Genomic DNA, 27,368 nt, shown 5'->3' with positions numbered 1-27,368 from the left:
GCCCCACTGACTGTGTTCTGCTGCTCCTACCAGCCGCAGGTCATCCCCGCCAGCCGCTCTGCTGGCCGCCTGCACCCTCCGGTCATCCCCGCAAACCACTCTGCTGGCCGCCTGCACCTGCTGGTTGTCCCTGCAAACCGCTCTGCTGTCCGCCTTCACTTGCTGGTTGTCCCCGCAAGCTGCTCTGCTAGTAGCTCAGCAGCATAGCACCAGGCTCCTCACAGCAATAGTGATTTCAGCTCTTCCGCAGCAAAGCGCAAGGCTCCCCACAGCACACAGTGATTTCAGCTCTTCAGCAAGTTCAGCTCTTAATAGAGGAGCCTCAGTGCTAGTGCTCCACTGGCCCACAGTGAATTCAACTCAGCAACTAGACTCCTAATGGAATCCAAATTAGTTCTGATATTCTACAGTGGAGAGAGGAGGGGGTGCAACCAGTGCTATTCAGGCCTTCGCACAACACCCCACCACCAGATACAAAGACTTGCACCTAGCCTCTCTCAACTTGACTGGGTTTGGAACCCATGCCCCTTGTCTAGCAAGTACTACTTAGTTTATGGTGAATCCCTCTGTCATAAACAGTTCCACCATTCCATTGTCCATGATTTGCATAATCAGGGTAACAACACTTTTATCCCCCCTGCCTCAATAACAGAGGGTATGTCTACACTGCCAGCCTAGTTCGAACTAGGGTGGCTAATGTAGGCATTCGAAGTTGCAAATGAAGCCTGGGATTTAAATATCCCGGGCTTCATTTGCATCTTGCCGGGCGCCGCCATTTTAAAATCCCCCTTAGTGCGGACTCCGTGCCTGCGGCTACACGTGGCATGGAGTAGGTAGTTCGAATTAGGCTCTCTAATTCGAACTACCGTTACTCCTCATGGAACTTGTATGACTTCACCGTAGCACCAACACAACAAAACATTGCACTGGAACCAGGGGTTAAGAGACGGACTGTCAGACCCAGATGACCACCTGTCTATACTAGAGAATATGTTATGTACAGTGTTTTCAGTGTAATATTTCTGCCAACAGTCGAGTGTCTTGTTCCATATTTGTTGTGGTGGTCACACCTCAGACCCCAGAAAATCATGCAGGGGATCCACAAGGAATCCATTCTGAAGCTTTTGGAGGAGAAGAAATTGATCAGTAACAGTCAACATGCTCACAGGCCATCATGGCTCTGTTACAGGTAGAAGCTCTGGTGACAGGAGCTCTCTGCTGCTGCAGAAGAAGCAGACTCCACACTTTGTTCAACTCTCTAAGGCTACGTCTACACTGGCCAGTCAAGCAAGAACATATGTAAAAGAGGTTCAGTGATAAATATCACCACGCCTCATTTGCATACCTAATGAGCCTCCATTTTGAGCAAGGGGCTTTTGCGCAAGAAGGAGCAGTCTATACTTCTTGTGCAAAAAACCTGTCTTGTGCAAGAGACATTCTGCCGCTTATTTTCAGGCAGAACGGCTCTTGCATAAAAGCACCTTGTGCAAAAACGGCGGCTCATTAAGTATGCAAAGGAGGCGTGGTGATAGTCATCGCTGCACCTCATTTGCATATCTTCTTGCACAAGATTTACCAGTGTAGACATAGCCTGAGAGTTTAATGTAGGGATTAGATGGGTCCAGCATTTACCTCCAGCGCACCTCATCCCCCAATCAGTCTTGTGGTTGAGCGTTCTCCCCAAATGGCCCAGGGATGACTCAGGTCACCAGTGGATCCCTGTTAGTGCTCTCTGCTTGCCCTGTCTCTGTTGGGGCCTCCCACTCTGAGAGCTGGAGAGCAGCCCCTTCCCCACCTGCAGCAGGATGGAAGCAGGGAAAAGGGAGACCACAATATGGAGTGTTGACCACCTCGTGCCATTGCTCTGGAGTAGAGCTGGCCTGGCTCCTCTGGGGTGCAAGGTGATGTGTCCACAAGGATTCTAGTTGGATGCAGAATGGCTAACCTCGTGAATAGGGCTTTAAATTAGGTTAATGTGGGCAGGTGATGGGTTATATATTTGATCTTTTCCACTCTTTTGAAATCTTTACCAATTTCCATAAATTTTCAAAGATGATAGCTAAAGGCCAAGATTCCTCCTTTATCAGCTCCTTAAGTATTCTAGTCTATATGTAATTAGGACCTGGTGACTTGAAGATATCTAAGTTTTCTAAGAAATTAACATGTTCTTTCTTTTTATTTTATCTTTTACACCTATTCCTTTGCCCTAAAAGTGATTTTGGTAAATGGGCCTAAGTGGAAAGAAAGTTCTGGGTATTGTGTCTGTGTTAATGAGATTATAAGAATGTTGAAGGCCAAAGCCTTAATCGTTTGATTTAAAACTCCTCTTTGCTTTGTCTGATTCAGATATATGTAACCTCGAGAGTCCTTGTAACATTGCTTATGTGTGTGTGAGGAGTATGAATATGTCGAGATAAGATGCAAAAGTTATATTGCTCAGAACCAGCAGGCAAAAAAAGTGGGGTGAACGAGCGTGGGTGAAGGCCAGAAGACCAGACGACCCGGCGTCAGGGATGCATACCCATAATAAGAAGTGAGGGGACTATTGGCAGAGTGGCAGATTGACGAGCCTTGAAGCAGAGAAGGCATCCCCAAAAGATGATTGATTACAGGATGAGCCTTCAAGAGATGTTTGGGAACGACTGACATCAACAAGATAACTTTCCGGTCACAAGCTGACAGAGCAGGATCCATAGATTTCAACAGAGACAAGGATAATAAAAGCAGGGCGCTTTGCTATGGAACTTTGGGTTCGTGTTGCCAACACCAAATCCAGACGAGCATCGCATCAATCAACCGACAAAGGCCCTGCTCCCCCGAGTGTTCAATCTAGCTGGCCACTAGATTGGTACAGAACCTGGACTGGTAACTATGAGATCGTCTGGCAGGACTGTGTATGCATGATGTTTTGTGTGTGTGAATGATTGAAGAGCATATGCAACTGCTGTATTCTCAATATATGCAGCATACTGCCTTTTCCCCTATAAAAGTTCTCATCTGCTTCGTTTAAGCAGATAACAACATGAATTATGAAGGAAGACTCAAGGAATTGGGATTGCTTATTTTGGAACAGATAAAACTGGAGGGGACATGATAACTTCTCTCAAGTATCTAAAAGTTTGTTACAAGGAAGAGGGAGAAAACATTTTTTCCATAGCATCTGAGGATAGGACAAGAAGCAATGGTCTTAAACTGTAGCTTAAATTGCAGAAAGGAACATTTATGCTTGACATCAGGAAGAGCTTCCTAACTGGCAGAGTCATTAAACACTGAAATAATTTGCCTAGGGAGTATGTGAAATCTCCATTCAAGGAGATAATTAAGAGCAGGTTGGACAGACATGTATCAGGGATGATTTAGATGGTGGTTGGTCAGACTGGACTTAATGACTCTCGAGTTCCCTTCCAGTTCTAGTGATTCTTCCATCCCAAGTACAGGACTCTGCACTTGGCCCTGTTGAAACTCATCAGCTTTCTTGTGGCCGAATCCTCCAGTTTGTCTAGGTCAGTGTGGATCCTATTCCTACCCTCCAGCATATCCTCCTCTCCCACTAGGGTTGCATTATCTGCCAACTTGCCGAGGGTGTAATCTAGCTCTTCATCCAGGTCATTAATACAGATGTTCAACAAAACTGGCCCCAGAACTGAATTTTGGGGCATTCCTCTTGATACCAACTGCCAGACAGATATCGAGCTCTTGATCATTACCCATTGAGCCCGAAGTTCTAGCCAGCGTTGTATCCACCTGACAGTCCATTTATTCAATCCATACTTTGTGAAAAGAAGTTCAACAAGTGAAATATGATTTATGGAATCAATTTTCTTTTATTGGTGCTAGTCGTTCTAATGTCCCATGGATTGTCTGTTCCTTTGCCCAAGTGTGATGAGACACAGAAAATATGAATGTCTTATCTACTTCCTTTATCACTATGTTGATAGTGTTTTATGTCAAAAAGGACTGCAACATCATTCAGGCCATTACATTTAATCCAGTTACCCCTATACTGAGCCCCATGACTTGCATGACACTCAGGCCTGGTTCACTCCAGGGTTTTACAATGTAGAATCATAGAGCCAGAAAATCAGAAGCCAACAAGACCAGTTTTACAGAAAGAATATTCTTGACTGACACTGATGATATTCCTAGACTTTAAAAAAATCCCATACCAGTTTATCCATTGTTTACTAACCTTGTCAGACATTTTTAATCGGAGTTTTCCACCATTTTTTAATAATTTAGGCTTAATGGAGACCTATCCTATATTTGCCTTCTTTCTGAATCTATATCTTGGCTACTAGCTTCTTGCAGAAGAAGCTTTTTTTGGAAGAGATCTTCCGAAAAAACTTCTTGCTCAACAGAGCGTCCACACTGCAAAAACGCATCAAAAAAGTGATGCACTTTTTCGACCAATAGCATCCAGAATGCATGTAAGCAATGATTTCCACAGACAGAGTGGCCACCAGAGCACCAGTGTTTTTTCCTTTTCCTTATTTTTCTGGAAAAAAAACTCCCTCTTCTCTGTCCACACACGCCTTTTTGAGAAAGAGTTGTTTCACAAAAAGGCTTCTTCCCTATAGAATGCGGTTTACTAATTGCACAGAAATCCCTCTCTTCTTTAGATTTACTGTCAAAAGTAGGCTCTTGCAGTGTGGACGTAACTCAAGTTTTATCAGAAAAATGGCCATTTTCTGAGAATACTCTGTAGTCTAGGCATAACCTGAAGGGAAAGAGGTCTCTGTCTAAGGGTATGTCTAGACCGCATCCCTCTGTTGGCAAAGGGATGCAAATTAGCCAGGTCAACATTGCAAATGAAGCAGGGATTTAAATATCCAATGCCTAACTTGCATAAAAATGTCTGCCACATATTGCCGACTCAGCACTTTGTTGGCAAAAAGCGGCAGTCTAGAGGGCGATCTGTCGAGAAAGAAAGCTTTTTTTGACAGATCCTGTAAACCTTCTTGCAGAAGGCATAAGGGATTTATCGAAAAAGGCTTTGTTTCTCGAGAGATCCCCCTCTAGACTGCCGCTTTTTGCTAACAAAATGTTGAGTCTGCAAAACATGGTGGCCATTTTATGCAAATTGGAAACAGGATATTTAAATCCCTGCCTCATTAGCAATGTCGACCTGTCTAATCTGCATCCCTCTGCCAACAGAGAGATGCAGTCTAGACATACCCTAACTGTCTACGTTGGTGTTCGTAATTCTGAGGTTCTACTGTAGATGCTGTTTAACACCTTCTTCTGATAGCTAATGGACTGGAATGTGTTTCACCACTTGAGGTGATCTCAGTACATCATAAATCCTTCTTTCCCAGAGCAGAACAAAACAATTTCTTGAATATTTTTCCTGAGTGAGAACACTTCTCGGTGTCTCCATTTGAATGCAATGTAAGAAGTAAAATTCTTTTTAATGCTCCTCTCCTCTATCTGTCTCAGACATCTTAGTCTGGCTGCATATGGCAGCTCCCCTGTTCTCAAAGCCTGCTTCAGAATTCCCTTTTTTACCTCCTATTTCCTCAACAGAGAAAGGGTGAGCAAAACTGAGCCCATCTCCAGAGCAGCTATTTTTCCATCCCTTTCCTTAGGCATCAGAACATGCTCTGTGAATGAGTGTTGTTTCTATGGAGTTGCTATCAGTTATGACCAGGTCATTTCCCTGGGGTGTATTTCATTAATAATCCTGTTAAGGTTTCACACGCCATAATGTACAGATGCTAATGATGCATGGAGCACCATGGAATTAGTTGGATCACTTGCTCTAATTAATGGCTCTGGGTAATGAAACTCGACATTCTCCATCCCCCATAAGAACAGCCTCCAGTAGTATATGGGGTGTCTCATATTCCCATTGTGTCTCAGTTCACACAATTACACTGTGACCATCACCTGGAACCCTGGAGCCCATCACAGATGATCCAAGTGGTGATGGGGAGGAGAAGAAGAGCAAGCCCTTAGTGCGAGGCAGGCGTTGAAGGACAAGACATAGAAGTGATTTAATGAGGCATATCTGTGCCAGTTGACAAATGCTTCCTTGTTGACCGTGGCACATTTAGATGGCCCCGACCTGCCGACAAACAGCTGATCATCAGCTGGTCGGCAGAGCTCGGCAGCCATTTAAATTTAAATGAAACCGCGATTATTGAAATAATTTCTCTATGCCAGGTAGCCTAATCTATATGTCTCTGTCGCTCGAGGCATGGAGTCTAGACATACCCTCAGAGTCCTGCCACACATCTCCCCAATCACTTCTGTGTCTTCTCCTTCAACACCTGCCCCGCACTAGTGGCTTGCTCTTCTTCTCCTCCCCATCACCACTTGGATCATCTGTGATGGGTTCCAGGATTATTTAAATCGTGCCTTCATTTCCCTATGCCAGGTAGCCTAATATACATGCCTCTGTCACCAGAGGCATGTAATATAGACAAACCCTAAGTAAAAAGTTGAGGCAAAGCCAGAGCCTTAAGTGTCCAGTTAGAAAGGTGACAGCCCTGTGAGTCGCACATAGATGGATTTCCCAGTATTTCATGCTGACAAAACATAATGAAGTCAGCAAAGAATTTAAACTTTCTTTGATTGGCCAGTAAAATGTTCCATGTCACCAGCCAGCACACCCACAGAGCTCTGCCTGAGAGCCACAACCTGAGGAGAAAACTTTAATTTCCTTAGGAGAAAAAATTGAAGCAGCTTTTCCCGGATCTGTTTGGTCCTCACCCCGTAGATGACGGGGTTCAGCATGGGTGGAACTAAGAGGTAAATGTCAGCAATGAAAATGGTGAAATAACGGGGCAAATTGTTGCCCAAACGGCCAGAGATTGAGGCAAATAGAATTGGGATGTAAAAGGCTAATATGACACAGATATGTGAGCTGCAAGTCCCAAAAGTCTTGACCCGGGCCTCCTTTGTGGGAAGGCTGAAGATGGCCCTGAGGATCTGGATATAGGACAGAATGATAAAAGACACATCCAGTCCAAGCCTACAGGATATCACAAAGAGGGCATAGTAACTACTGATGCGGGTGTCGGCACATGCCAGCTTCACTATACCCAAGTTCTCACACCGAGTGTGGGGGATGATGTTGCTTCTGCAATATGGCCACTGGCTTGCCAGGATGGGATGAGGCAGAATGAGAATGCTGCCACGCAACACAATGACCAGACCAATCTTCACCACCAGGGAGTTTGTCAGGATGGTGGAATGTCTCAGGGGGTGGCAGATGGCCACGTAACGATCCAAAGCCATGGCTGCAAAGATCCCAGACTCTATTTCTGTGAAGCAGTGAATGAAAAACATCTGGGTGAGGCAGGCATTGAAATAGATCTCTCTGGAATTGAACCAGAAGTTTGCCAGAATTTTGGGCAGGGTGGTTGTGGACAAGACCAGGTCGGTGACGGCCAGCATACAGAGGAAATAGTACATGGGCTCATGGAGACTCGGTTCCTTCTTCACAATAAATAGGATGGCAAAGTTCCCCAAGAGGGCTATGACATACATGGTGCAGAAGGGGATGGAGATCCAGACATGGGCTGCCTCTAGGCCAGGAATGCCCAGTAAGATGAAGGTGGAGGGGTTGGAGAAGGCAGTTGTGTTGGTATCCGTCATGGAGCGGAGGAGAAGCGATTCAGCTCTGAGGCAGAATGTTGTCTCTGACTTGAACCAGATGTTCCGTGGAGATTCTGGATGTGCCCAGGGACTAGGGTGATGGCCACAGTGCAAATACCTGGATGGAGACACAATGTGAATGTAAGACACCACGTACACTAGTGGAGGCTGTTCTCATGGGTGAGGGAGATTGTACATCCTTCACACTCTGAGAAATGGCACTTTCCTTATCCAGAGTCATGAATTACAAACAACAGACCCTCATAAATTCATGTTTGATGATGCTCCATGTATCAATAATTTCCTCATTTTTGGTGTTGAAAACTTAATAGGCTCCAGCAGGAAATACACCTCAGGGAAAAGACTTGGCTATAACTCATAGCAACTCCATGAAACAACAGCTCACGACAAAGGCCATGTTCAGATGCCTAAGGAAAGGGTTGGAAAAATAGCTGCTCTGGATACACGTTCAGTTTTGCTTACTCAGCCTTTGTAAAGCAAAAACGGGAAATCTGACGCTGGCTTTCAGAACTGGGGAGCTGTCATTTGCAGCCATATTGAGACGTCATGGTCAGATAGAGGAGATTACAGTATGACATGGTACTTCCCACATTACATTCAAATGGAGTAACCGAAAAGAGTTGCCAATCAGTACTATGTCTAGTAATTAATTGCTCCAAAGTGTGAATTCTCGAAAGCTGTGTCAAAGCATCAGCAAAAGTATTTGGTAGGAAAAGTTAGGCAGAAAAATGGGAATGAAAACTGGGATTTCCTAAAAAGTACGATTCCATGGTCAATAAAGTTGGCAATTTGACTAAAAACTCTGTTCAGTGATAAGTGAAGGGAGCAGCAATTAAGGGAAATAATGCACCATATAACATGCTGGAGAGAAGAACAATGGATACAAAGCAATGAAAATTGGAAATTTTGAAAAGTCGTGAGATCCATATCAGGGAATATCCTTGGTAATGTTAAGGATCTTGGAGAAATAATACCTTAGGGTATGTCTACACTACCACCCTAGTTCGAACTAGGCATACCGCACTTGCAAATGAAGCCCGGGATTTGAATTTCCTGGGCTTCATTTGCATAAGCCAGCTGGCGCCATTTTTAAATGCCGGCTTGTTCGAACCCCGTGCCGCGCGACTACACTCGGCACGGGATAGATAGTTCGAACTAGCAAGCCATTCCACACTATCTGTACGCCTCGTGGAACGATGTTAAACATAATCATTAAAAAATAAAACGGTTTGACAAGTTTAGGAAATGATGGAAACATTGTATGCAACTTCTTTTTAAGAGTCTAGGGATATCATGAATGCTGGTCAACAATATGGTTAATGTAAAACTGGTCATATCAGATAAACTCTTCTCCTTCTGTGGCTCCATGATTCCAAAGTGTAAAACCCTGGTGTGAACCAGGCATGAGTGACATGCAAATCTTAGGGCTCAATATAGGGCTAATGGGGTGGAATGTAATGGCCTGTGTTATCCAAGAGATCACACTGAAAGATTTTATGGCCCCTTCTGACCTTTAGCTCAGTGAAAAAATGAATAAAAAATGTTTATAAATACCAAGAAGTCCTGTGTCACCTTACAGACTAACAGATTTATTGGCGCATAAGCTTTCGTGGGAAAGACCCACTTGTATATAAGGCATTTATATTTACTGTGTCTCAAAACTCATGAGCAAGGGAACATGCAATTCCATTGAATGTATTAACATTGATAAACCATACCTGGCCTGTGGAATTCCTTAACAGACTTTATTGGAGTGAAGAGCTTCGCTGAATGGCGTTCACGAAGGAATCCGCAATTGTCGTTGTGCTGGTGACACCACCTTTAGTTAAACAATGCCCGACCCTTTCAAGGAGAACAGCTCTAGCTCAATTGCTTGCAAGTTTTCCAAGTTGGGAGTAAAATGTCCCCCAGTGGGTCTCTGCTTTCAACTGATTTTTGTGAAGGTTTCAGGCATAACAGTTTAGCTGACTACTTGAATGAAGCTATGAGAAATTATGTATCATCATGCTGTTCCCATGAGAAGCCCTTCCACCTCCATGCTGTCTGGGAGATACAAGGCGGGTGATGGTCCTAGTCATCCCACCACATGATAAGAGACACGTACTTGAGATTCAAGAGGAGGGGATGTCAGCCTATGTATATTAACACATGACTGGCTTTTCAGGTCTTATATATCATCCACAGGAAATTTTCCATGGTGGAGAAATTAAGAGCCATGGAAAGAAAGGCGATAAGATCATCAGGCTTAATGGGCAGTGATCAACGGCTCAATGTCTGGTTGGCTATCGTTATTAAGAAGAGTTTCTGAAGGCCAGTTTTGTTCAACCTCTTTATTAATGACCTGGATGGGGGCATGGATTGCACCCTCACCAATTTGGCGGATAACACTGAACTAGGGGGAGAAGTAGTTATGCTGGAGGGCAGGGATAGGGGGCAGAGTGACCTAGACAAATGGGAGGATTGGCCAAAAGAAATATGAGGAGATTTGAAGAAGGACAAGTGCAGAGTCCTGCACAAAGGACAGAAGAATCCCAAGTATTGTTACAGGCTGGAGACCGACTGGCTAAGTAGGAGTTCCACAGAAAAGGACCTGGAGATAACAGTGGATGAGAAGCTTGATAGGAGTCAATGGGGTGCCCTGGTAGCCAAGAGGCTGATGGGATATTGGGGTGCATTTACTAATGAGCAGTGTTGCCAAGCGGAGGCGAGCCCCACTTGGCAGTCACGCGGTTTTGCGTGCTGCATATGCGCAGACCGCGCCGCACCAGTTGTGCCGGTTTGTAATCTACTTGCCACGGGCGAGTGGATTACATAATGTGTTGAGCCCTGCTACTGAGCATTGCCAGCAGATCTAGAGAAGTGATTATTCCCCTTTATTCAGCTCTGGTGAGGCCACATCTGGAGTTTTGTGTCCAATTCTGGACCCCCCACTATAGAAAGAATGTAGACACATTGGAGAAAATTCTGCTGAAGTCAACAAAAATTATCGGTGGGCCGGAACCCATGACATATGAGGGGAGTCTGAGGTATTTGGACTAGTTTAGTCTTCTAAAGAGAAGAGTGAGGGTTATTTGATACCAACCAGCAGCTATCTGAAGAGGGGATCCAAGAAGGATAGAGATTGTTCTCAGTGCTTGCAGGTGGAAGAACGACAAACAATGGTCACAAGTTGTAGTGGGGGAGGTCTAGGTTGGTGTGAGGGGGTTCAATCACCACCACAGCAACCCCTGACCTCTGTCCTAGGAATTAGCTCTGTCTGGCCGGCTGGGTGCCTTCCCTCGGGTGGTGTCTCCCCTCTTTCTTCCGGTCCACAGTGTCCTCTTCTGGACACTGCCCTGCAGCAGTGTCCACGTCAGTCTCTGAGCCCCCCTTCCAGGCGCTGTTGTTTCTTCAGCGGGACGTGCTTCAGGCCCTGCAGTCTGTGGGTTTGCTTGGCCAGAGCTCCCCTAGCCCTGCCCTGCCTTGCCTTGCCTCCCCAGCCCTGCTCTAGCTCCAGGGAGCCTCCTCCTCCCCCAGCAGCCAGGGTCTCACTGCTCTTGCCTGGGAGCAACAGCCCCTCCTCTTATACAGCTCCCAGCTGGGCCCTAACAATCTAACAGAGCCTCAGCCGGGGCTAAACTCCCAGGCCCTGCCCCGGGCTAGGGTTTGCCCTCAAAAGGCCAGTGCAGGGCAAGTGCCCTGTCACAGTTGGATATTCAGAAAAACTATTTCCCTAGGAAGGTGTGAAGCACTGGGATGGGTTCCCTGGGGAGGCTGTGGAATTTCCATCTGTAGAGGTTTTCAAGTCCTGTCGAAGGACCTGTCTAATTGGGGTTGATCCTGCTTGGGGCAAGGGGCTGAACTTGATGACTCCTGAGGTCTCTTCCAGACCTAGGATTCTATGATTCTATATGACCTGACTGTTGCCCTGTGCCATTGAAATGACTTGCAGCTGTAGGTAATGGGAAGGGATGTGGAAGAAGAGTCACCTTTTGCCTACTGATACTAGAGCAAACTCATCCCTGTGGCAAGGGGATATTAACTAGCTGTGCAGAGCAGAAAGGATCCCAGACTTACCCTATCTTGTGTTGCCCTGGGTTTGTCGAGTAGGTGACCTTCTCAGTCCGAGATGGGTACCTGTGAATTCTGAGAGGGATGTTTCTTCCTGGTAGCCTCCTGCAGGTAGCCGTTTCCTGCACCACTCTCATACCAGCATCCTATACCAAGAGCTGGCCCAGGGCTGTGCACCATTAATAATATGGCTCTGGGCAATCCCAGTGGGATTCACTCATCCCATAAGGGATGCATGAGCATCTGGATCCAGGAAGATTGGTGACCAGCCTGTCTGGGTCTCTGGGTTATTTATCCAGCTGTAGGAGTAAACAGCAATTAGGGGACCTTCCCGAAGGGAGATGAGAACTCCTGGGCTCTGGGCTGAGTCAGGGAGGAATTGGCTGCTTTGTGTGTTTGTGTGTATTTAAAAATTATAGTTGAATAGGAAGGAAAGGAGGGATAATGTCTATGTCTCCTCCGGGTCTAATATGCTATAAGTGCCCAAGATGCAAAGAGATCGATCTGGAGAAAGGGGACTAAGGACAGACACTTAACACTTTCTGCAGGCACACGGGGCTGTCACTAAGAGGTGAGAGATCAATAATTATCACCAGTAATTATCGCTACATTGTGCAGCACCTTCCTCTGAGGGGCATTGACAAGACCTTGCAAAGGAAAGTCACTGTGAGCAGAAACCCATAATGCAGTGAAGTAGGGAGACCTGAATTGGCCAAGGTCAGACAGACTGAGGGGCAGCAAGAGAGGGAGACACCCAGGAGTCCTGCAGTAACCACAACCCCTCAATGGCGGGGCTCTTCATTGACTGGTCTAGATAGGAAAGGCTGGAAGAGAGAGGCTGAGCCTTCTCCATCCTCTCAAGCTCAGTCTAGGGTCTCAGAACTCGCTGGCGTGTGTGCGCTCCCTGTTGCCAGGAGGGGTGAACTCCAGGACGTCACTTCTTCTCCCTCCAGCCTGGTCTACACTAAAGTGGGGGGAGGACTGCAGATACATAACTCCAGTTACGTGAATTATGGAGCTAGAGTCCAAGTTTCTTAATAAGATTTCAGCACAATCCACACAATGGGAGGTCGATGGGGCTGACTTTCCTGTAGATTTCCTCACTCCTTAGGGGTATTATCGGTGTCGATGGGAGCATCCTCTAAATTTGAATTAGCAGGTCTTCATTAGACCCCCTAATTCAAACCCTGGAAGAGCGACTGTATCGGTGTCAGCTTCTCCGTTGTGTAGACACACACTCTGAGAGACCTTCCAAGCCATTGCAATCCCTGGGGTGTCTCTGGGGGATCTGACTCAGTAAAAGCCACACAAACAGTGTGTTCCTGTGGATGGGGTGGAGCTGGGGGGAGCCTATCCTGGGGACAGAGACCTTCCCCCTCCTCCAAATTGTCCTGCAACAAGGAGGGCCCTATAGGAAGAATAGAGACCAGAATAGTGTTTGCATTGGACAGTTGTTCATTTCCTCCCAGTGCCTCCAACGGGGAACTGGAATCGGATGTTCCAGGCTGAGTTAGACTTTGCAGCCCTGCCCCAGCTGGAGGTTGCTTGGATCCCCAAAGCTGGATTCTCTTGCCTGCCCTCTGGCTAAATAGGATATTTATCTGGTGCAGAAGCACCTCAGTATTTAAGCCCTGGAATGAGACTGAATCAATTTTTTGTGTCTCATTTAAATAGGGGATCCGTGTCCATCGGCACTGAAGTTCTTAACACTCAGTAGCTGATGAGCATGGTTTGATCTTCATCTCTAGATAAATCTAAGAGAGTGGTGCTAGGCCTGGATTTAGCTGGATTGTTGGGTTGATTATTTATGGTCATTGTCTGGTGGAAACCTCCAGAGATCCTGCTCCAGTTGAGGACCAATTGGGCCGGGCCATTCCCAAACATAGAGGGAGACACAGCCCCTGCCCCAAGGAGCTTACAAACAAGTGAAGAGAAGACACCAGTACTGTGTGAAGAAACTCAGAAATGGATGGTTGGAGAGGCTGCTGGGTGGGGGTGGGGCAGCTCCAATGCACAGCCCTGCCCTGGCTGATGGAGGTACGTGCTGGGCCGTCAAGAGCAGAGCATGTGTTTGCTCAACCTGCTGTTCACAAACATGGAGAAATTGGTAGGGGAAGTAGATTTTGGTGGCAAGTGGGGGAGCAGGGATCATGAGATGGTTGAGAAAAGAGAGCGGAAAAATTCAGACTCTGGACTACAGAAAAGTAGATTTTGCCTCCCTAAGGGAACTGATGTATAGGATCCCCTGAGAGACTAAAATGACGGGGAGAAGGAGTCCATGAATCTGTCAGGATTTTCAAGGAGCCTTATTGAAGTTTCAGGAACAAACCATCCCAATGCGCAGTAAGAAAAACAACACAAGAGGAAGTTGACAAGAAGTGGAAACTTGGAGAGATGAACTATGGAGGAGTAGAAATATATTGCTTGAGCATGCAGGGATGTAATCAAAGGCCAACGTACCACTGGAATTGCAGCTGGCAAGGGATGTGCAGGGAAACAAGGAAGGTTTCTCCAGGCATGTTAGCAATAAGAGTGGGTATGTCTACACTACAAAGTTAGTTCGAACTAACGGACATTAGTTCGAACTATCTTTCATAGGCGCTACACTAGCGCTCCGTTAGTTCGAACTTAATTCGAACTAGCGGAGTGCTTAGTTCGAACTAGGTAATCCTCATTCCACGAGGATTAAGCCTAGTTCGAACTTACTAGTTCGAATTAAGGGCTGTGTAGACCCTTAATTCGAACTAGTGGGAGGCTAGCCCTCCCCAGGTTTCCCTGGTGGCCACTCTGGCCAACATCAGGGAAACTCTACTGCCCCCCTCCCGGACCCGGACCCCTTAAAGGGGCACGGGCTGGCTACGGTGCCCGTGCCAGGTGCAAGCCTGCCAGCACCCAGCCAGCAGACCCTGCACCTGGCACGGATCGAGCCACCCACCCGATGCCCCCCAACCCTCCCTGCTCCTTCTTGTGCAAAAAACCCGTCTTGCGCAAGAGACATTCTGCTGCTTATTTTCAGGCAGAACGTCTCTTGCGTAAGAGCACTTTGTGCAAAAATGGCAGCTCATTAAGTATGCAAATGAGGTGTGGTGATATTCATCGCTGCACCTCATTTGCATATCTTCTTGCACAAGACCTGCCAGTGTAGACATAGTCTGAGTGTTTAATGTGGGGATTAGAAAGGTCCAACATTTACCCCCAGCGCACCTTGTACCCCAATCAGTCCTGTGGCTGAGAGTTTGCCCCAGACAGCCAAGGGATGACTCAGGTCACCAGTGGATCCCTCTGAGCGCTCGCTGTTTGTCCTATCTCTGTTGGGGCTTCCCACTCTGAGGGCTGGAGAGCAGCCTCCTCCCCACCTGTAGCAGGAGGGAAGCAGGGAAAAGGGAGACCACAACGTGGAGTGTTGACCACCTTGTGCCATTGCTCTGGAGTCAAGCTGGCCTTGCTCCTCTGGGGTGTGTTACAGGTAGCGAGACTGTTTGTTGTGAACAATGTCGTAACAATCACTCTTATGCCCTGGTGTCTGCCCAGCATCCCATCTCACCAGCTAACACGGGAACTCATCCTTCTGCCTCTCCCAGCTCTTGTCCCCCTGGCTTCCAACCTGACCCTGCCGACTACAGGCCCCCAACAGCCCGGAACCAATGGGAACTGAAAGGTAACGAATGAAGCCACACACAGTTCTGCAGAAAAGGAGCTGGGGACTGCAGGAAGCTGGATATGAGTCAATAGTGCGCCCTTGTAGCCAAGATGGCTAATGGCATATAAGGGTGTATTAGGAGGAGCTTTGCCAGCAGATCCAGAGAAGTGATTATTCCCCTTTATGTGGCACTGGTGAGGCAACAGCTCTGCCCCTCCCCCATTACAGAAAGCTGTAGATGCACTGGAGAACAGAGGGCAACCAAAAGGATTACAGGGCTAAAGCACATGAATTATGAGGAGAAGCTGAGGGATTTGGGCTTATTCAGTGTACAGTGGAGAAGAGTGAAGCTGTGTCAGGTTTTTCCAGCTCTTCCCTGGCTGGATGGTGCTTGGTTCCCCAGAGCTGGACACTCTGCCTGCCCCTCTGGCCAATCTGGGGGTATTTCTCTGGTGTAGAAGCACCAGAATGAGAGTGAATTTATTTTCTTCTCCAAGAGGCACAGGGGAGATGTGTTACACGTTCACGTTCCACGAGGAATACAGATAGTTCGGAATGGCTATGTAGTTCGAACTATCTAGCCCGTGCCGCGCGGCACGGGGTTCGCACTAGCCGGCTTTTAAAAATGGCGGCGCCGGCTTTATGCTAATGAAGCCCGGGAAATTCAAATCCCGGGCTTCATTAGCAAGTTCGGTATGCATACATTACCCCGCTAGTTCGAACTAGCGGGGTAGTGTAGACATACCCTATCTTAGATGCCTGTATACAAATGCAAGAAATATGGGGAATAAGCTGGAAGAACTTGAAGTGCTAATAAATAAACACAACTATGACATGGTTGGTATCACAGGGACTTGGTGGGATAATACACATGAATGGAATACTGGGATAGAAGGGTCCAGGAAAGATATGTGGGTAAACAGAGGGGAGGTGCTCCTTATATATTAAAAAATGCATACACTTGAACTGAGGTGGGGATGGACATAGGAAACAGACTTGTTGAGAGTCTCTGGGTTAGGTTAAAAGTGGGAAAAAACAAGGGTCACGTCATGATGGTGATGGGGGACTTCAACTATCCAGACATCTGTTGGGAAACTAACACAGCTAGGCACAGACAATCCAATAAGTTCTTGGACTGCACTGAGGACAATTTTTTTATTTAAAAAGTTTAAAACAGCTATTGGGGGGAAGCTGTTCTAGATTTGATTTTAACATATAGGCTGTGTCTACACTCGCCCCTCCAGCGGAATAGGCATGCTAATTCAGAACTTTGGAATAGGGAAATCCGTGGGGGATTTAAATATCCCCCGCGGGATTTAAATAAACATGGCCGCCGCTTTTTTTCCGGCTTGGGGAAAAGCCGGAAAAAAGCGTCTAGACTGGCGCGATCCTCCAGAATAAAGCCCTTGCATGTAGGAATAAGAGATCCTCCGGAATAGGGCTTTATTCCGGAGGATTGCGCCAGTCTAGATGCTTTTTTCCGGCTTTTCCACAAGCTGGAAAAAAAGCGGCGGCCATGTTTATTTAAATCCCGCAGGGGATATTTAAATCCCCCGTGGATTTCCCTATTCCAAAGTTCTGAATTAGCATGCCTATTCCGGAGAAGGGGCCAGAGTAGACACAGCCATAGGGAGCAATTGGTTGAGAATTTGAAAGTGGAAGGCAGCTTGGGTGAAAGTGATGATGAAATCGTAGAGTTCATGATTCTAAAGAATGGTGGAAGGGAGAACAGCAAAAGAGAGCCAATGGATTTCACGAAGCAGATTTTGGTAAACTCAGAGAGCTGGTAGGTACGGTCCCATGGGAAGCAAGTCTAAGAGGAAACACAACTGACTTGACAGTTTTTCAAAGGGACATTATTATGGGTCCAAAAGCAAGCTATTCTGCAGCGTAGGAAAGACAGAAAATATGGCAAAAGACTGCCTTGGTTTAACCAGGAGATCTTGCATGATCTCAGAATCAGAAAGGAGTCATATAAAAAGTGAAAACTAGGACAAATTACAATGGATGAATATAAGCAAACAAAACAGATATGCAGGGTCAAGATTAGAAAGGCAAAGGCACAAAACGAGATCAAACTAACTAGAGATAAAACAGGTAACAGGAAGACATTCTATACATACATTAAAAGCAAGAGGAAGACCAAGAACAGGGTTGGCCCATTGCTCAGTGAGGTGGGAGAAACATTAACAGGAAACTTGGAAATGGCAGAGGTGCTTAATGACGTCTTTGTTCTGGTCTTCACCAAGAAGCCTGATGATGAAGGAATGCCTAATGGTGAATGCTATTGGGAGGGGGATAAGTGTAAAAGATAAAATAAAAAAAAGAACAAGCTAAAATTTGTTAGATGTCTTCAAGCCACCATGGTCTAATTACATATATCTTGGAATAATCAAGGAGATGATAAAGGAGGAATCTGGGCCTTTAGCTATCATCTTTGAAAAGCTATGGAAATTGACAAAGATTTCAAAAGAGCGGAAAAGATCAAATATAGCACCCATTCATAAAAAGGGAAATAAGACCAGTCAGTTTTACTTCTGTGCCAGGGAAGATAATGGAGCATATCTTCCAGGAGTAACGAGGAGTAACGGTAGTTCGAACTAGGAAGCCTAGTTTGAACTACCTAGTTCGTGCCCCATGTAGCCGTGCTGCACGGGGTTCGAACCAGCGGGGTTTTAAAAATGGCGGCTCCCCGCTTATGCAAATGAAGCCCGGGAAATTCAAATCCCGGGCTTCATTTGCAAGTGCAGTATGCCTACATTACCCTCCTAGTTCGAACTAGGAGGGTAGTGTAGACATACCCTTTGATAGCTTTCTTTGATAGGATATCAACCTTTATGGATATGATATAACTAGACTTTGATATGGTTTTGCATGACCTTCTCATTCATAAACTAGGGAATGACAACAACGTATATGGGGTAATAAAATGTTATGTACAACTGGCTGAGAAGCCATTCTCAGAGAGTAGTTATTAATGGTTCACAGTCACTCTGGAAGGGCGTAATAAGTGGGGTTGCACAGGGGGTTGTTTTTGGACTGGTTCTGTTTAATATCTTCATCAACTATTTAGATTTTATCATAGAGAGGATGCTTATTAAGTTTGAAGATGAGAGCAAACTGAGCAGGGTTGCAAGTGCTTTGGAGGCTATGGTAAAAATGATCTGGACAAACTAGAGAAATGGTCTGAGGTCAATAGAATGAAGTATAGGAAGGGAAAATACAAAGTAATCCACTTAGGAAGGAACAATCCGTTTCATACATACAAAATGGGAATGACTCTCTAGGAAGGAGTAATGCAGAAACAGACCTAGTGGTCATAGTGGACCACAAGTTAAATATGAGTCAACAGTGTGACACTATTTCAAAAAAAGAAACACGATCCTGGGCTGCATATACAGGAGTGTCGAGAGCAAGACATGAGGGCTGTGTCTACATTGGCAAGATTTTGTGCAAAAACGGCTGCTTTTGTGCAAAATCTTGCCACCTGTCTACACTGTCCACAAGTACTTGTGCAGGAACACTAAGGCCCACTGCTTAGTGAGGAGGGAGAAGCAGTAACAGGAAACTTGGAAATGGCGGAGATGCTCAATGACTTCTTTGTTTCGGTCTTCACCGAGAAGTCTGGAGGTGTGCCTAACGTAGTGAATACAAGCAGAGAGAGGGTAAGTTTAGAAGATAGGATACACAAAGAACAAGTTAAAAATCACTTAGGAAAGTTAGATGTCAGCAAGTCACCAGGTCCTGATGAAATGCATCCCAGGATACTCAAGGAGCTGATAGAGGAGGTATCTGAGCCTTTAGCTATGATCTTTGAAAAATCATGGCAGACAGGGGAGATTCCAGAAGACTGGAAAAGGGCAAATATTGTGCCCATCTATAAAAAGGGGAATAAGAACAACCCAGGAAACTATAGACCGGTCAGTTTAACGTCTGTCCCAGGGAAGATAATGGAGCAGGTAATTAAGGAAATCATATGCAAACACTTGGAAGGTAATAAAGTGATAGGGAATAGCCAGCATGGGTTTGTGAAGAACAAGTCATGCCAAACTAATCTGATACCTTTCTTTGATAAGATAACGAGCCTTGTGGATAAGGGAGAAGCGGTGGATGTCATATACCTAGACTTTAGTAAGGCATTTGATACGGTCTCGCATGATATTCTTATTGATAAACTAGGCAAATATAACTTAGATAGGGCCACGATAAGGTGGGTGCATAATTGGCTAGATAACCGTAGTCAGAGAGTGGTTGTTAACGGTTCTAAATCCTGCTGGAAAGGGATAACAAGTGGAGTTCCTCAAGGGTCTGTTTTGGGACCCGTACTGTTCAATATCTTCATCAATGATGTAGATATTGGGATAGAGAGTATGCTTATTAAGTTTGCAGATGATACCAAACTGGGTGGGGTTGCGACTTCTTTGGAGGATAGGGACATAATTCAGAATGACCTTAGCAAGTTAGAGAAATGGTCGGAGGTAAACAGGATGAGGTTTAATAGAGAGAAATGCAAAGTGCTCCACTTAGGAAGGAACAATCAGTTCCATACATACAAGATGGGAAGCGACTGTCTAGGAAGGAGCATGGCGGAAAGGGATCTAGGGGTCATAGTGGACCACAAGTTGAATATGAGTCAACAGTGTGATGCTGTTGCAAAAAAAGCAAATATGATTCTAGGTTGTATTAACAGGTGTGTTGTAAGCAAAACTCGTGAAGTCATTCTGCCGCTCTACTCTGCACTAGTTAGGCCTCAGCTGGAGTACTGTGTCCAGTTCTGGGCGCCACATTTCAAGAAAGATGTGGAAAAATTGGAAAGGGTACAGAGAAGAGCGACAAGAATGATTAAAGGTTTAGAGAACATGACCTATGAAGCCAGGCTTCATGAACTGGGCTTGTTTAGTTTGGAAAAAAGAAGATTAAGGGGGGACATGATAGCGGCTTTCAAATATCTAAAAGGGTGTCACAAGGAGGAAGGAGAAAATTTGTTCCTCTTGGTTTCTGAGGACAGGACAAGGAGTAATGGGCTTAAAGTGCAGCAGGGGAGGTTTAGATTGGACATTAGGAAAAAATTCCTAACTGTCAGGGTGGTCAAATATTGGAATAAATTGCCAAGGGAGGTGGTGGAATCTCCCTCTCTGGAGATATTTAAGAACAGGTTAGATAGACATCTGTCAGGGATGGTGTAGACGGAGCTTGATCCTGCCTTGAGGGCAGGGGGCTGGACTCGATGACCTCTCGAGGTCCCTTCCAGTCCTAGGATTCTATGATTCTATGATTCTATGTTGTAATGTATAAAATCAGTGCTTCTTGCGCAAATACTCTGATGCTCCCGCTCAGAGATAAGACTTCTTGCACTACTGTTCTTGCGCAAGAGGCCAGTGTAGACAGGCAACGTTAATTTCTTGCGCAAGAAAGCCCGATGGCTAAAATGGCCATTGGAGCTTCCTTGTGCAAGAGAGCGTCTACACTGGCACAGATGCTTTTGCACAAAAGCACATCTCTTGCACAAAGGTACATGCCAGTGTAGACACTCTCTTGTGCTAATACTTTAATGCAAAAACTCTTACGTTAAAAGTATTTGTGCAAAATCTTGCCAATATAGACATAGCCGAGAAGTAATTCTTCTGCTCTACTCTACGCTGATTACGAGCATTGTGTCCACTTCTGGAAACCATATTTCAAGAAAGATGTGGAGAAATTGGAGAAGGTCCAGAGAAGAGCAACAGAAATGATTAATGGTCTAGAAAACGTTGTTAGGATTGAAAGCTTTATTCTTTTTATATTTGTATTTTACGTTTAGCAATATAGTAATGTAGTCTAATAATGTAGCAATAATATAGCAATATATATTGTTTTGAATTAAGTCCTTTTAGTTAAATGTTTATTCTTTTGCCCTAAAAGTAAGTTTAGTAAATGGGCCGAAGTGGACACACAGTTCTGGGTATTGTGTCCGTTTTAATGAGATTAGAAGAATGTTGAAGGCCGAAGCCTTAATTGCTTGATTTATAACATCTCTTTGCATTGCCCGGTGTATATCTATGTAACCTCAAGAGCCCTTGTAACATTTCTCATGTGTGTGTCAGGAGTATGAATATGTCAAGATAACATGCAAAAGTTATATTGCTCAGAACCAGATGGCCAAAGAAGGGGGGTGAGCGAGCCTGGGCAAAGGCCAGAAGACCAAACGACCCGGTGTCAGGGATGCATCCCCGTAAGAACAAGTGAGGGGATTATTGGCAGAGTGGCAGATTGACGAGCCTTGAAGTGGAGAGGGCACCACCAAAAGATGATTGATTATAGGATGAGCCTTCAAGATGCTCCCATCCAGAGCACACCATATGATCCATCGTCTATAGCCAATCCCTTCGATACAACCGCATCTGCTCTAATCCCACTGACAGAGACTAGAAACTTCAGGATTTCTACTAAGCATTTATAAACCTCAATTACCCACCTGGAGAAATAAAAAAACAAATTGAAAGAGCCAGACGAATACCCAGAAACCATTTACTTCAAGACAGACCCAAGATAACCAACAATAGAACACCACTTGTCATCATCTATAACCCCCAACTTAAACTCGTCCAACACATTATCGATAAACTACAACCTATATTGGAACAGGATACTACACTCCGAGAGGCTCTGGGAGACAGACCCATAGTCTCCTACAGGCAACCACCTAACCTCAGGATGATTCTTACCAACCACCACAGGACATACCACACCAATACCAATCCTGGTACCTTCCCTTGCAACAAACCCCGTTGCCAGCTTTGCCAACATATTTACTCTGCTGACACCATCATTGGACCTAACCAATTCAGTTATAAGATCAAGAACACATATTCCCGCGCCTCCAGAAATATAATTTATGCTATCATGCGCTGACAGTGTCCGTCTGCTATGTACATTGGACAAACATCTCAGACACTTCACCAAAGAATCAATGCCCACAAAACAGATATTAGACAGTTTCACAAAGAAAAAACAGTTTCTTACCATTTCAACCAGAAAGGACACTGTCTCAATGACTTGACTACCTGCATCCTGCTTCAAAGACATTTTAACACAAGACTTCAAAGAGAAAACTCTGAACTGTCATTCATGCTTAAATTTGACACTTTATGACTTGGCCTCAACAAAGATGCTAATTATCTTACCCATTACAAAGACAGCTTCCCAAATTAGCACCTCTAATATCATTAGCTCACAGACATTAACCTCTCCCCCTTATCCTCCCACTGTTCTAAAATTTGATTTGTCCTTTTTATATGTGTTCACTTTTTTTGATTGTATCCCTTTGGTATATATGGTCATGCTAATTTTCTTCCACAATTTGATCTGAGGAAGTGGGTCTGGCCCACGAAAGCTCTTCACCTAATAAACCACCCTGTTACTCTTTAAAGTGCTGCATAGTCCTGTTTTTTCTTACAGTTCTAGTGATTCTTCCATCCCAAGTACAGGACTCTGCACTTGACCCTGTTGAAATTCATCATCTTTCTTGTGGCCGAATCCTCCAGTTTGTGTAGGTCAGTGTGGATCCTATTCCTACCCTCCAGCATATCTACCTCTCCCATTAGGGTTGTGTCATCTGCAAACTTGCTGAGGGTGTAATCTAGCTCTTCATCCAGGTCCTTAATACAGATGTTGAACAAAACTGGCCCCAGAACTGAATTTTGGGGCATTCCTCTTGATACCGACTGCCAGCCAGATATCGAGCTGTTGATCATTACCCATTGAGCCTGAAGTTCTAGCCAGCGTTGTATCCACCTGACAGTCCATGTATTCAATCCATAGTTTGTGAAAAGAAGTTCGACAAATGAAATATGATTTATGGAATTAATTTTATTTTATTGGTGCTAGTTGTTCAAAAGTCCCATGGATTGTGTGTTTCTTTGCCCATGTGTGATGAGACACAGTAAATATGAATATCTTATCTACTTCCTTTATCACTATGTTGATAGTGTTTTATGTCAACATTATTCAGGCCATTACATTTAATCCAGTTACCCCTATATCGAGCCCCATGGCTTGCATGACACTCAGGCCTGGTTCACTCCAGGGTTTTACACTGTAGAATCATAGAGCCAGAAAATCAGAAGCCAATATGACGAGTTTTACAGAAAGCATATTCTTGACTGGCACTGATGATATTCCTAGATTTTAAAAAAAATCCCATATCAGTTTACCCATTGTTTACTAACCTGGTCAGACATTGTTAATCGGAGTTTTTCACCATTTTTGAATAATTTAGGTTTAATGGAGAACTATCCTATATTTGCCTCCTTTCTGAAACTATGTCTAGACTACAGGCTTCTTTCAAAAGAAGCTTTTTTCAGAAGAGATCTGCCGAAAAAACTTCTTGCGCAAGAGAGCGTTCACACTGCAAAAGCGCATCGAAAAAGTGATGCACTGTTTCAAACAACAGTGTCCAGACTGAATGTAAGCAGTGAGTGCTATAGACAGAATGGCCACCAGGGCACCTGTGCTTTTTCCTTTTCCCTCTTCTTCTGAAAAATCTCCCTCTTCCCTGTCCACACACCCCTTTCTGTGAAAGAGCTGTTTCACAAAAAAGGCTTCTTCCTCATAGAATGAGGATTACTAATTGCACAAAAATCTCTCTCTTTAGATTTACTGTCAAAGGAAGGCACTTGCACTGTGGACGTAACTCAAGTTTTATCAGAAAAATGGCTATTTTCTTACAAAATTGTGTAATCTAGATAAAGCTTGAAGGGAAAGAGGTCTCTGCTGCGTGCTGTCTAAGTGTATGTCTAGACTGCATCCCTCCTATTTCCTCAACAGAGAAAGGGTGAGCAAAACTGAGCCCATCTCCAGAGCAGCTATTTTTCCAACCCTTTCCTTAGGCATCAGAACATGCTCTGTGAATGAGTGTTGTTTCCATGGACTTGCTCTCAGTTATGACCAGGTCTTTTCCCTGGGGTGTATTTCATTAATAATCCTGTGAAGATTTCACACGCCATAATGTATAGATACTAATGATGCATGGAGCACCATGGAATTAGTTGGGTCACTTGCTCATAATTAATGGCTCTGGGTAATGAAACTCTACATTCTCCATCCCCCATAAGAACAGCCTCCAGTAGTATATGGGGTGTCTCGTATTCCCATTGTGTCTCAGTTCACACAATTACACTGTGACCATCACCTGGAACCCTGGAACCCATCGCAGAGATGATCCAAATGGTGATGGGGAGGAGAAGAAGAGCAAGCCCCTAGTGCGGGGCAGGCGTTGAAGGACAAGACATAGAAGTGATTTCATAGAATCATAGAATCATAGAATAATAGGACTGGAAGGGACCTCAAGAGGTCATCGAGTCCAGCCCCCCGCCCTCAAGGCAGGACCAAGCTCCGTCTAAACCATCCCTGACAGATGTCTATCCAACCTGTTCTTAAATATCTCCAGAGAGGGAGATTCCACCACCTCCCTTGGCAATTTATTCCAATATTTGACCACCCTGACAGTTAGGAATTTTTTCCTAATGTCCAATCTAAACCTCCCCTGCTGCACTTTAAGCCCATTACTCCTTGTCCTGTCCTCAGAAACCAAGAGGAACAAATTTTCTCCTTCCTCCTTGTGACACCCTTTTAGATATTTGAAAACAGCTATCATGTCCCCCCTTAATCTTCTTTTTTCCAAACTAAACAAGCCCAGTTCATGAAGCCTGGCTTCATAGGTCATGTTCTCTAAACCTTTAATCATTCTTGTCGCTCTTCTCTGTACCCTTTCGAATTTCTCCACATCTTTCTTGAAATGTGGCGCCCAGAACTGGACACAGCATCATGAGGCATATCTGTGCCGGTTGATAAATTCTTCCTTGTTGACTGCGGCGCATTTAGACTGCCCCGACCTGCCGACAAGCAGCTGATCATCAGCTGGTTGGCAGAGCTCGGCAGCCATTTAAATTTAAATGAAGCCGCGATTATTTAAATCATTTCTCTATGCCAGGTAGCCTAATCTACATGCCTCTTTCACTAGAGGCGTGGAGTCCAGACATACCCTCAGAGTCCTGCCATACATCTCCCCAATCACTTCTATGTTTTCTCCTTCAACACCTGCCCCACACTAGTGGCTTGCTCTTTTTCTCCTCCCCATCACCACTTGGATCATCTGTGATGGGTTCCAGGATTATTTAAATCGTGCCTTCATTTCCCTATGCCGGGTAGCCTAATATACATGCCTCTGTCACCAGAGGCATGTAATATTGACAAACCCTAAGTAAAAAGTTGAGGGAAAACCAGAGCCTTGAGTGTCCAGTTACAATGAGAAATACAATTAGAAAGGTGACAGCCCTATGAGTTGTACATGGATGGATTTCCCAGTATCTCATGCTGAGAAAACATAGTAAAGTCAACAAAGAATTTAAACTTTCTTTGATTGGCCAGTCAGTTGTTCCATGTCACCACCCAGAACTCCCACAGAACTCTGCCTGAGCGCCACAACCTGCGGAGAAAACTTTAATTCCCTTAGGAGAAAAAATTGAAGCAGCTTTTCCCGGATCTGTTTGGTCCTCACCCCGTAGATGACGGGGTTCAGCATGGGTGGAACTAGGAGGTACACGTCAGCAATCAAAGTGCTGAAATACTCAGGCAAATTGCTGCCCAAACGGCCAGAGATGGAGGCAAATAGAATTGGGACGTAAAAGGCTGATATGACACAGATATGTGAACTGCAGGTCCCAAAAGTCTTTACCCGAGCCTCCTTTGTGGGCAGTCTGAAGATGGCCCTGAGGATCTGGATATAGGACACAATGATAAAAGACACATCCAGTCCAAGCCTACAGGATATCACAAAGAGGGCATAGTAACTACTGATGCGGGTGTCAGCACACGCCAGCTTCACTATATCCAAGTTCTCACACTGAGTGTGGGGGATGATGTTACTTCTGCAATATGGCCACTGGCTTGCCAGGATGGGAGAGGGGAGTATGAGAATGCTGCCGCGCAACACGATGACCAGGCCAATCTTCATCACCAGGGAGTTTGTCAGGATGGTGGAATGTCTCAGGGGGTGGCAGATGGCCACGTAACGATCCAAAGCCATGGCTGCAAAGATCCCAGACTCTATTTCTGTGAAGCAGTGAATGAAAAACATCTGAGTGAGGCAGGCATTGAAATAGATCTCTCTGGAATTGAACCAGAAGTTTGCCAGAATTTTGGGCAGGGTGGTTGTGGACAGGACCAGGTCGGTGACAGCCAGCATGCAGAGGAAATAGTACATGGGCTCATGGAGACTCGGTTCCCTCTTCACAATAAATAGGATGGCAAAGTTTCCCAAGATAGTTATGACATACATGGTGCAGAAGGGGATGGAGATCCAGACATGGGCCTCCTCTAGGCCAGGAATGCCCAGTAAGATGAAGGTGGAGGGGTGGGAGAAGGCAGTTGTGTTGGTATCCAACATGGAGCGGAGGAGAAGCGATTCAGCTCTGAGGCAGAATGTTGTCTCTGACTTGAACCAGATGTTCCGTGGAGATTCTGGATGTGCCCAGGGTCTAGGGTGATGGCCACAGTACAAATACCTGGATGGAGACACAATGTGAATATGAGACACCATGTACATTAAAGGAGTCTGTTCTCATGGGTGAAGGAGTTTGTACTTTCTTCACACTCTGAGAAATGGCACTTTCCTTATCCAGAGTCCTGAATTACAAACAGACCCTCATAATTCCATGTTTGATGATGCTTCATGCATCAATAATTTCCTCATTTTTGGTGTTGAAAACTTAATAGGCTCCAGCAGGAAATACACCTCAGGGAAAAGACTTGGCCATAACTCATAGCAACTCCATGAAACAAGCTCATTCACAGCACTGGCCATGACAAAGGCCATGTTCAGATGCCTAAGAAAAGGGATGGAAAAATAGCTGCTCTGGATAAACGTTCAGTTTTGCTTACTCAGCCTTTGTAAAGCAAAAACGGGAAATCTGACGCTGGATTTCAGAACTGGGGAGCTGTCATTTGCAGCCTGATTGAGACGTCATGGTCAGATAGAGGAGATTACAGTCTGACATGGTACTTCCCACATTACATTCAA

At 45.2% G+C, this 27,368-nt stretch overlaps 2 protein-coding genes across 2 annotated transcripts; both read right to left on the bottom strand.

Moving 5' to 3' along the window:
- Window positions 1–6,558: 6,558 nt before the first annotated feature.
- LOC102463730 (olfactory receptor 52R1-like) lies at window positions 6,559–7,605 on the bottom strand. The gene has a single exon (XM_075901343.2). It carries the CDS (start codon window positions 7,597–7,599, stop codon window positions 6,559–6,561), a length of 1,041 nt encoding a protein of 346 aa, XP_075757458.2. The 5' UTR covers window positions 7,600–7,605.
- Window positions 7,606–25,694: 18,089 nt separating this feature from the next.
- On the bottom strand, window positions 25,695–26,735 carry LOC102463982 (olfactory receptor 51E2-like). The gene has a single exon (XM_014571754.3). It carries the CDS (start codon window positions 26,733–26,735, stop codon window positions 25,695–25,697), a length of 1,041 nt encoding a protein of 346 aa, XP_014427240.2.
- Between the last annotated feature and the right edge of the window lie 633 nt (window positions 26,736–27,368).

This window comes from Pelodiscus sinensis, chromosome 1 (genome assembly GCF_052426305.1).
Source record: "Pelodiscus sinensis isolate ZL-2025 chromosome 1, ASM5242630v1, whole genome shotgun sequence".
Classification (NCBI taxonomy): Eukaryota; Metazoa; Chordata; order Testudines; family Trionychidae; genus Pelodiscus; species Pelodiscus sinensis.
The sequence above is the reverse complement of the archived record's forward strand: the minus strand, read 5'-3'. Positions and strand labels throughout refer to the sequence as shown.

Excerpts from the sequence above, each read along its gene's own strand:
- LOC102463730 (XM_075901343.2), bottom strand. The coding sequence starts at position 7,599 with ATGACGGATACCAACACAACTGCCTTCTCCAACCCCTCCACCTTCATC.
- LOC102463982 (XM_014571754.3), bottom strand. The coding sequence starts at position 26,735 with ATGTTGGATACCAACACAACTGCCTTCTCCCACCCCTCCACCTTCATC.